General features: G+C 41.9%; 1 protein-coding gene across 1 annotated transcript; it reads right to left on the reverse strand.

Annotated features, from left to right (window-relative positions):
- Nucleotides 1–456: 456 nt before the first annotated feature.
- LOC131460306 (adenosine receptor A1-like) lies at nt 457–11051 on the reverse strand. Its single transcript, XM_058630654.1, has 3 exons — nt 10373–11051; nt 4838–5129; nt 457–3535 (listed from the first exon to the last, which is right to left on the reverse strand). Exons 1-3 carry the CDS (start codon nt 10711–10713, stop codon nt 3152–3154), a joined length of 1017 nt encoding a protein of 338 aa, XP_058486637.1. The 5' UTR covers nt 10714–11051; the 3' UTR covers nt 457–3151.
- Nucleotides 11052–11280: the final 229 nt, after the last annotated feature.

Genomic DNA, 11280 nt, shown 5'->3' on the forward strand with positions numbered 1-11280 from the left:
TAGGATGTCTGGGGGTTTCTCAAAACTGTAGGAGGCGTTACGCGCCAAACTTTTGGGTGGAACAATAACAATTCAATACAGAGAGCGACTCACAAGCCCCTCCCTAATTCCCCCGCCCCTCCTTCTGAGCACCTGTGTCTCCCCCAACCTCTGTGAAACAGAGAAAACAGCATGTTTTAAAGTTGTCATATTTCAAGAGCGGTTGATCATAGAGATGAAATGTTTGGTTTGTGAGCGTCAGGAGGCTTTCAGCAGCTCACACATTTAAATTTGTGACAAACGGGTGTGAATGGAGAAGAATTTGTTGAGAGACTTTTGTGATTTTCTTTCTGGATTTCAGCTCAGTGTGTCACTCTGGCGACGCCCATGCAACGCCACACACACTCATTATAAAATGATATATATACAAAACCTTGAATTAGGTGAGAACTCTAGGTTCTCACTAGTATGCCTTAAGTTACTACGGCCCTCAGTACGCCACTTCCGACACCACATCCCACCTGTCCACGGTGTGACCCCGCCTTTCGCCCCCATGTCAGCTGGGATTGGCTCCAGCCTCCCGTGACCCTCATGTGGAGGATAAAGGAGTAAAAAAATTAATGAACGAATGAATAATTGACAATTCCCATTAAAGTGTCTCTCGGTGAAGTTCACATTCGCATCACGATTTTTCATTTGAATCGTGTAAATATTGAGGTACAATCAATATTTCAGATGCACTAGTCGACCTTGTTTTTTTCCTATCATAGGGTGAGGGTAAAATGTCAGTCGATCAATTAGAGCGACTGTTGAGAAGGTCAAGGTCTAAGAGGACAGAGCCTCCCTATCACGCAGACAAGAAATACAATTTGTTTTCCAAGAAGTACTTTGTATCTATATATTTTTTTTATTTCAATAAACGGAAAGTCATTTTCTATATGAATGCACAGCGTGACCTTGGGTCACCAAATCCAGGGCATCCACAATCTTCCCCATGTGTGACTTGAATATTTGATCAGTATTGCTGTTGCAAAAACAGGATGGAGCAGAGGATCCTTTTAATTTAATGTCACAGAGGCTGCAGTTCACCAGCTGCAGATCACACTGCCACTGGAAATGTGCACCAGTGTGATGTGAAGAAGGAGAAGAGTGCACATAGATGTGGGAAAGTCATTGTGGCAGTCTCAACACACACACACACACACACAGAGTCCTGCGAATTAGTCCCAAAAATTAGCCCTAAGCTTAACCAGTGCCTCAGCGATGAGGTTGTACCTTATTAGGACCAGGTTTTTGGTCCCCATGAAGGACTTGTCCTAATAAGGTCAGTGTTTATGCCAGAAAAGGTCCTAAAGAGGTAACAAATTGATGTATATACACACACATAATTCTTAATGAGGACACTCATAGACCCCTTACCTTAATTTAACACAAGTAAATGCATAACCCTAACCCTTAACCTGAACCCAATTCAAACCCTAACCCTAAAACCAGGTCTTAACCCAGACAAAAGGCCCTTTAAAGTTGGGGGGCCCAGACAAAATGTCTATACTGTCCCCACAAGGTCAAAATGTCCCCACAAAGAAAGGTTCTATGTTTTTTGTACCTCACATAGGTATAAATATAAGTATATACACACACACACACACCTCCACAGAAAGATAACCCCGATGTTCCATAAATTTGCTTCAATGGTGCTTTTTCCATCACCCAAAAACTTTATTAAGTGTATTTTATATACAGCTGATGTATTATTGGTCTACACTAACAGTTGAAAAACAAAGAGGCCTGATGGATATACTGTTTATGCCTCTGTTGTACATTACATGATGAAATGAAGTGAATGAAATGTGGATGGAGATCCTCCACCATCCTTCGTCACAGTCTTCTGTTGGAGCTACAGCAGTTTTCGGCAGGACTTCACACTTGTCCTCTACGGTCGTTAATGACAACCATAGTGTAGAATGTGTTCTACCATGGACTCATTTTATGAGTCCATGGTAAGTCTACAATCAAGATAGTATAAGTTATATGAACTCATGTTAGCTAGTATTAGTCTGTTAGACTGTTGGTTTAGATGCTTTCACGTGCGAATGCACCACAGGCCACGTGTGTAAAAGCAATGAGTCTGAAACATAGTTGGTAAACCAGAGGTTCGTCACAACAACATCTTGTTATTTACACCAACTTTTTTTTTTCTTTTTTTTTTCATGTCTTCCTTCATCCTGTGTCCATCTGACATCTCTGGTTTACCAGATTCCTGCTTACGTCTTGCACAGTGCTCATTTCTTCTTCTTCTTTAGTTTCTCGTTGTCATAAGGCCACAGAAAATAGCAGATGTGAATGCAGTGGTTAAAGCTACAGTGCGTAACGTTTGGTCATTGTTTCTGTCGCTGTTGTTTACATGATTACATGCCTTTTAATACAGTTTTCCTGAATATAAACGAGGACGAGACGATCCTTTCTATGATCTAAAAACACGCTGTCAGGCAAAACTATCAGATGAATGAGCAAGAGTTTTTTTTGAGCAGTAGAATCCCCTTTACATGGCCACTTAATGTTTTCACACTCCAACGTCTGTCTTGACATAAAAAGCGAATCACTTCCTGTGTGCAGTGAGGGATCTAAACACAGATATACCAAGAAACACGGAGAGAGATTCATGTGGAAGCTGAAAGGCTTAATAATCACTGTGGTCTGCATTTCACAGACATTTGTTTATATCTAAAAGTTATACACTACAACTTTAACTATTTGAAAAAAGGCATGAGTTTAAGTTTAAGTACAGATAAGATTGTAACGATACATCATCATTGTATCATAATGTGCTACAGATACAATATACAGTACACTTACTGGTTCAAGTTCAACAGATTTATGTTGAAACTGAAAAGAAGCCCCTTGTCCCGTATGAAACAATCGTTTTTTGTTTTTTTTTCATCCAGCGGTAAAACAATCAGTCTAAATCAAAGTCTGATTGAGGATCGCACAGCTCGGTCACCGTCGCTGATATGTCCTCTTGAAGCATGTTGGAAGGAGGAAAATCCGTGTAATCCCTCCGACATCCTTCGCTGCCATTAGGGCAATTACGACCCCTCAAGTGTCCTTTCCATTCTGCAGCCACTGGAGTGAAACTTTGCAGCGACACAGCAACGCAATTAGTTGGCAAAGCTCACACATCATCGTCATCGTCATAAATCTGCTTCAGCCGACTCTCGTGACTCTGTCCTCTCCGGCTCCCCCTTTGAGGGAGCCGACCCACTTGATCCTGACAGAGGACGTACTGTTTCCAGATTTTGCGGAACGCCGTGCGGAATTTCTTGATGCGGAACGTGTAAATGATGGGATTGACGGTGGAGTTGCCGTGGCTGAGGATGATGGCGATGTATATGAGGAACATTGGCTTGTCGCAGGCCGGGCAGAAGAGAGTGATGCAGTTGAGGATGTGTAGAGGAAGCCAGCTGACCGCGAAGAGGAGAAGAACAAGCGCCAGCGACTTGGCCAGTTTCAGCTCCTTGCCAAAGTAACGCCTCGGGTCTGTGTGGCTCGCTGTCACCTGTAGGGCAAAGATTGTTTTATGAGGTAGTGGTTGTATGAGGTATTAACACATTATCATTATTAACAAAGTGTGCTGCAGTTTCCAAGAACCAGCCTGGACACTTTCTCTCACTGATAACGTGGCTGCCTGCACTGAGTGAGGGGAAAACAGATTTTGGCCACGGAACAAAATGCTCCCTGAATCAAATCTACACTTACATAAGTCTATGATATCTTGAAGTCCCTGTAAAGTGATAAGAAATATCACGTCTGACTTTGTCACCCCACACATAAACACTGCGATGACATGTAGAGAATTTTTTTTATCATTTTGGTGTCAGTTTAGTGACATATTGCACAAAAACAGAGATGGTTTATCAGCAGTCCGCTGTGCTGTTCTTCTTCTCTGCTTCATTTCCTCATCTTTATGACTTTTAGATAAAGATGTTCTGTGTTTTTATACCCACGTGAGACACATTTGCAGGACTAAAAGATGCAAAAACACGTGTCATTTTCTTTTCACATGTTCTCAGACACTATTTTCTAACATATATAATGTGTGACAAGAAAAGCTTTACATATATATTTGCTTTATAGGGAATGCGATTGTGACTTTTTTCCACATTTAGATCACCTTTTTTGGCTGTAAACTCAGTTGTGAACCTTCTTGTTATGACCCCTGGGTCCCTCTCTCTGCACCAGTCAGTGTGTGTGTGATGAGCTGCAGGTGTGCATGATTGACTGATAATGTGTGTGTGTGTTTAGGTGAATCCTGGGAGCTGATTGGCCCTGCACAGGTGGCTCCAGTATAAGAGGCCGTCCTCGCTATATTGGACGTGTCTTGGTCAACTCCCAGCCAGAATGCTAGCAAACATCTTTTTTATTTCTCACCTCATGTATGTTGTACAGTGTCTGAGAACAGGTTTTCCCATAGAAAGGAGGAGGTTGCAACATTCAGCCGGTCCGAGTTTACTTTCACACTGCACTTTAGTGAAACGAGCCGAACCTTTAAAATAATGTATTCCCCTACACGCTGCATCAAGAATTACTGAAGGAGACCCCGCTTACCGGCTAATTAGTTTAAAAACGTTGTTGTTCTTGTGCGTATTTATAGGGTTCGATTAAGAAGGGCTGCTGTGAATTCCCTCTGAGAGCAATCGAAACAGGTTTAGATTTACCTAAATTTGCATAACCTACTGTGCGAGGCAGCACCAGCAGCTCTCAATGGACTTAGGCTCAGAAGAGTATCAAAGAATATCATAGACTCAAGCACATGTAGATTTTATGAAGAGTCAATTTTGTGAAGTAGCTCAAGTCTCACCTTCTTGTTGAGCTGCTTGTGTATGATGTAGAAAATCTCCACATAGATGGCCAGCATGAGCAACAGAGGGGGCAGCACCCAGCCAAAGAAGTTGAAGTAGACCATATAGTCCATGCTGATGACGGTCTCAAACTCACAGGTCACCACAAGGTCATCGGTGATCAGGGAGCCGTTACGGAGACGATTCAGGTTATTCCAGCCGAGCATTGGCGTGAGGCCCACTATGATGGAAACCAGCCAACACAACAACACGGCCGTGCCGGCTCGTCGAGGGGTCACGACCTGCTTGTAGCTATAGCAACAAGGGAGACACATTAAGAAAAATATAAATCTCCAGGGACAGCAAATGTGACAGTGAATGCTATTTTTTTAACCTGCAACATTTTATACATCACAAAAACACAGGCTGGGGACGGTGAGAGTGACAGACACAGTATCTTCAGTATCTTTCATTTATTTATTTAACATTGCAAAGATCAAGGGTTTTCTGTCTGAACAAGACACAGAAAAACTTATTCATGCTTTTCATTTTCAACAGACTAGATTATTGTAACGGTGTCTTTACAAAAAATCAATCAGGCAGCTCCAGCTGGTCCAGAATGCTGCTAAAGTCAGAGTCCTGACTAATACCAGGTACTGGACCACATCACTACACTGACTTCCTTGGATAGATTTCAAAATCTTACTCTTGGTCTAGAAGGCACTGAACGGTCAAGGACCAAAATCCATCTTAGATTTATTAGTTCCCTATGAAGCATGCAGAGCTCTCAGATCATCAGGAACAGGTTTACAGTGTGTTCCCAGTTCAGTTATTCTGCTGCTCACACTGTCAACTCATTTAAATCAGGCCTGAAAACCTTATTATTGACTGCAGCTTTTTCTTAAATTCTTAAATAATCATCTTAGTTATCAATGCAAGTTATCTTTGTGTTTGTGGGGGTCTAAATTTTGGAAATTTAAAATACATTAAATAGTCACTGCAACTCTCCCTTGCATTCTGGTTGAAGATATTGGTGGCATGCATCTCACTTTACAGAGCCTGTGGGCCACATGCCACATGAATATCAAGTTATTTCTGTATTTTTCAATTCCATTTTTCATAAATAAATATATATATATATATTGTATATATATTGTGAACAATGTATTGTTTCATATCAAAACAAACTCTTATTTTGAAATTAGGTGAAATATCACCATAAATGTTATTATTTCGATATTTTTAACCAGCAACCTTCCAGTGACTTGTCCATGTACCGCATGTTGGACTTACACAGCTGCTGAAGATCAGCTCATCCCTATCATCAAACCTCTGCTTCAGAAGCTGAAACACTTGGTGTGAATGTTTTTTTTCTTCCTCATTCTCACTGCTGTAGAACTATGGCAGCACAAAATGGCAGCCTCAGTAAAGCAAGGGCCTTGCATACAAATACAAATAAAAGGTTTATTCTAAGGCTTGTTTTAAAGCCATCATACGCACACACAAACAAACTTATAGGAGCATATTCTTCTAAACGTTCCTCTCTGGACCTTTTCGATAGATTAAATCATTGGTTATGATCTGAATTTTTACGGGAAGACGCTGTTATTTTTTCATTTACAAGTTAAACAAGCTTGATGTAAGACCGCAGTTTGTTTTATTGGACCGCCTTGGTTTTTTTAATGTCCTCTAATTCCCTAATGTGCGCTTGGTCTCACTGAGGTGTGACAGCAAACGACTTACTCGCCGTTAAATCTGAAGTGCCTTTTTTGGACACAAATCAAATGCTGAGCAGAAGCACAATTATCCGGCTGTAATTATTTGGTATTTTAATGATGTCACTGCTCCTACACACATCTGTCTGCGAGTGGACGGCTCAGAGACATAGTCATCGTGGAGGAGACAGTGGCTGACTGATGACTGATGAATCCAGCTTCTATTTCTAAACAACACAGGCTGACTCAAAGCCGATGAAAGGTCTTTACGTCCACACACATGTCAGACACATTTTTCCCTCCGTGTTGTTGCGTCTGTTCGCTGGCAAACACAGAAACATGTAGTGCAGAAATATGTACCAGAGCCATACACATTTCATATTTCTTTTTTCCCCTCTCCTTTTCTCTCAGCTTTGCTTACCTCAAACACTATAATCATATCTATTGTGCACAGACGCACAGAGAGAACATGGCCAGACAAAAGAAAAAAAAGGGAGTAGAGGGATGTCGAAAGAGAGCATGTCTGAAATAGGTATTACAAATGGGAAGCCAAGTTTTTTTTCTTCACTTTCCCTGATGACTGTGCACAGCTGCTGGTACAGATCAGTCTGTACCAGCTTTTCCTCTGTCCAAAATTATTTCCTAAAATGATCTACACTGTCTGCTGGGAATTCTGTTTGTTTGAGCCCCACCTGTGAGTCCTCCCCTCCTGTTAAGCTCACCAGCAACAGGCTGTGTTATTTTTAAATCTCACACCAACCACAGCACCTTATCATGACAGTATGCATCCAAAGCACTTCTGCTATAAAAAGCAATTGTGGAACTGTGTCTATCTGGAGTCTCAGGGGCATTTTGAGGGGAGGACTGACGCAATTTCTTCATTTCTTTTCAACGGAAATCCTTTCGAGAAAGACTTCTATATCTAAAATGAATAATAATGAATAATAAAAATTGGTTTAGCTTCTGGGTGAAGTTTATTAAACACCCTATGACCATGAGCAGAACCTGATAATCGCCTTAGCTACAGGTCTGAATGTCCAAAATCCGTCCTAAGTACGTCCTAAAATCCACAAAAATAACACATTCAGATGTGGTTTGAGGACACATGTGACCACATGCCTGAGCTGCATGAACTCAATCTGTCCCTGTCCACAGGACACAATAGAGACAGTGTCCTCAGCTAACGTCCACCGACCTGCTGCAGTTTAACTGTATTTTTACACTAATTTACACAATTTTACAAGTGATAATGACAGGATTCCATTTGCTGTAGGAATCTTTTTTTTTTTTCTTAATCGTGATTAATTGCAGAAATTCATCAGCTCATTGCGATTAATCACATTTTCTTCACGTTTCATATTCAGCTTTAAGTCCATGTTGACAATGTAAAGCAACTTTTACCAGTGTTTCTTGATTTGGAGTGAAATAAAAAAAAATACTTTATGAGTTTAACTTTTAGATTTATTTGGTTATTTCACACCTAAAGAGCTCAGTATTTTCTCAGGTGGTATAAAAAGTCTGAGAAGCTACTGTGCTGAACTGATACAGACAGAGTGATTATGACGGAAGCAGCAGAATTATTTCTCACCGTCTCTCAGCCCACTCCATGCTGCCCAAATCCTATTTCATGTTACAGCAGGGTGAGTAGAGCTTGGATTTAATCGTTTTGATTTGATTTGACTCGACGCTCTCATCACCAGATATGACATCAGTGTGTATTTCAGTAACATGAGACGCATGGGATGCATTTCTTTACGCCAGGTGTGAACAGTCGTGTTTATCACACAATGCATTTACACGCATGATGTTAAAGATTCAAGATTCAGGATCATTTGAATCTTCTTCTGACAATGTAAAATAAAGCTAAGATTAAAACTAAATCCCAGAAATATAAATACTATACATGACATATTAAAAACACAACACAGTAACAGACAAATACACTCATGGGCAGCAGTCCTCTCATGCGGAGGGGGTTAGGGTGTGTGCGGCGGGCGGGGGGTGAGTAGTGTGGGTGTGAGTGTGCGAGTCCAATTTTAGTCAAACTAAGACAATAATTTGCTTTCCTTCATGTCTTGTAAACACATTAGTCCGACTAAAATCGAGCTTATCTCAGTCGGACTAACATACCTGATTCTTGGTCTGATTACTCTTACATGTATACGCTTCGGACTGGAATCGGACTTATGCGCATGTGCCAAAATAGCAGAAGTACGAAACATAGAGAACCACAGCACGATCCATCTCACCGTCCATCTGTTTGTTTTTCTGTGAAGGTCAACAGGAAACTGATTCCAAACACACTGCCTTATAGAGAGATACAGCGCCACCTGCCTTTAACCTAAAGTCAGACTTCCATTAAACTGTGCATGTAAACGTATTGAGTGTCTGTGTGAACGAGGTCTGACTATGGTTCAGATTCAGATTTAGATTCAGATAACCTTGACTCCAGGAGGGAATCATCACATCAATAACAGACAAACAGAGGTCTCCGTCTCCGGCCGGGATTTTGTGATGTTTGTGTCGTAGTTGTTTTGTTCTTCTGTTTACCTATTATTTATTTATTACCCGGTGGTGTGAACTGTTGCACATGCACAGAGCGCTCAGGCCAGCTCCAGTCTGACTCTGTTCCGACTTTACATATACATGGAGTCGTCGCTCGACTCCTAATCACGTTATCTGTGTACATTAACTCAGAAATGTGATTAAGGACTAAGACAATAATTCTATTTTTTTCTAACGTCAGGTTGACATACTGACTGATTATTAATAGTAAAGGCCTTCTTTCAATGCATAATGTATGAAGGTTTCTGTGTAAGTCGCTCTCAGTGGCAGACTGCATTGTTAGTGCACGCTTTCGTGTGTGTGTGTGTGTGTGTGTGTGTTTGTTGGCTGCCAGTTTAAGAAATTATGCAATCCATCAAGCATCCACCATGAGCCCATTAACCATTCATGCATTCACTGCCAAACTCTGTCAGGATTATTGGTGAACAAGTCACATCTTTAAAGTTTTAAGTTAAATGATGATGAGGGGGCTGAAATGATCCTGTTATGTTATTAGGTTGACAATTAAAAGAAATTATAATCTTGCTCTGATTGTCACTGCAATCTGCAATTTACAACGCACACAAGTGAAAAGCCACGTTTCTTCACAGATCCACAGCACAACAGATTATTTGGTTTCTTACGTCACCTGTTATACATATTTAATTAGTTTACTAATTGTTTTAGCTAAATTGGGGATGTGTACAATTGGCGTGTGATTTAAGCACTTTTGTGCAGCATTTATTATGAATAAAGTGTTTATTTGATATTTTTTGTAGGCGAGGGGAGCAAAATTGTCCAATTACTGTACACCGACTAAAACATATTGTGCTGCATTGATGTCTCTGATCAGCATCGACCATTAAATTAACCCACATTGGTTGACGTCTATACCCCAAAATCACAATAACAATAAGATCTCACTCGGTTTCTTTGTTTTTCTTTACATTTGCAGTCAGTTATCTGTGTGACCTTAGGAGAAATCCAAAGCTGTACATGTACACTGAATGAATGAATGAATAAATGAGGTGATGTCACAGACAGAGATTTCCCAGAAATGTCAGAGCAGATTCTAAAGAAGCCCAACATTACTGTTGGTGTGAATGAATTCAAATCATCACACTTTAAACGTGTTACAGTTCTTTTCTGAGGACATTACGCTCTAGAATTGTTTTGTGACTGTTTGGTCCGAGCAGCAGCAGCAGCAGCAGCAGCAGCTGTCCAGACACAAAGAGGGAGGCTTTCTGTGAAGGAGACAATATATTGAAAACTAGGGGAATTCACCTTTAGGCCTACCTCATGGGTATTTTAACTCTCAGGTAGCGGTCGATGGCGATGGCCAGCAGCGCCAGGATGGAACTTTGCGTGAGGACGAGCACAGTGCAGGCGACCAGCAGGCAACTGTAGAAGTGCGTCTTCAGTCCGATGCTGATGGTGATGGCGAGCGGGATGACCAGAGCACCCACTGCAATGTCAGCCAAGGCCAGGGAGACGATGAAATAGAAGGTGGTGTCTCTCAGAGATCTGTTAATGCGCACGGCGTACACCACCATCACGTTGCCGATGACCGAGGACACCGCGATCACCACCTCCATCCCGATGTAGATGGCTTTAGAGGCGGGCAGAGCTGGAGTCATGGTCACGGCTGCTGCTGCTGCTGCTGTTTCTGCTGTTTCTGCTGGATGAGTGTGCGCTCAGTGGAGGAACAACCGAAACGCGCCAAGGGAGTTGGCGCGTGTTTGAGTTTGGTGCCGGCTGAGACTCTCTGACTGAGGCTTCGCATGTTTCATGTCCCACTGAGGTAAAAAGGTTCCGTCTGTGGCTCTGGGTCATTCCAGGATCAGGTCCCGGGACGGCGATCCGCGCTCCCGACGCAGAAGTTGGTCTCCACACGCGCAGGAGGGGATGATTCCGAGAATAAAGCCGCGCTCTGACTGGACGGAGCAGGAACTGGATGAGTCACAGCTCCTCAAAGAGCGCGTTTGATTCTCCCCCCCAATGTCAGCCGTGCGCCACAGGACCAAACACCCACACGGTGTCCTAAGCATTCCCACAACTTGAGTAATTTTTAACAAGTCTCACTCTGCAAATAAACGTTTGCAGCATTGAAGCTCAAGAAATGTTGCTCATTTCTTGAGAAGTGACAATTTAGACACAGTGACTGTGTGAAGACCAGTGGTGTTTACAGACATTTTAGACGACAA

This window comes from Solea solea, chromosome 6 (genome assembly GCF_958295425.1).
Source record: "Solea solea chromosome 6, fSolSol10.1, whole genome shotgun sequence".
Lineage (NCBI taxonomy): Eukaryota > Metazoa > Chordata > Actinopteri > Pleuronectiformes > Soleidae > Solea > Solea solea.

Excerpts from the sequence above, each read along its gene's own strand:
- LOC131460306 (XM_058630654.1), bottom strand. The coding sequence starts at position 10,713 with ATGACTCCAGCTCTGCCCGCCTCTAAAGCCATCTACATCGGGATGGAG. Across the intron at positions 5,130-10,372 it reads AGAGTTAAAATACCCATGAG|CTACAAGCAGGTCGTGACCC; the intron begins GTAGGCCTAAAG and ends TTGTTGCTATAG. Across the intron at positions 3,536-4,837 it reads ACAAGCAGCTCAACAAGAAG|GTGACAGCGAGCCACACAGA; the intron begins GTGAGACTTGAG and ends TTTGCCCTACAG.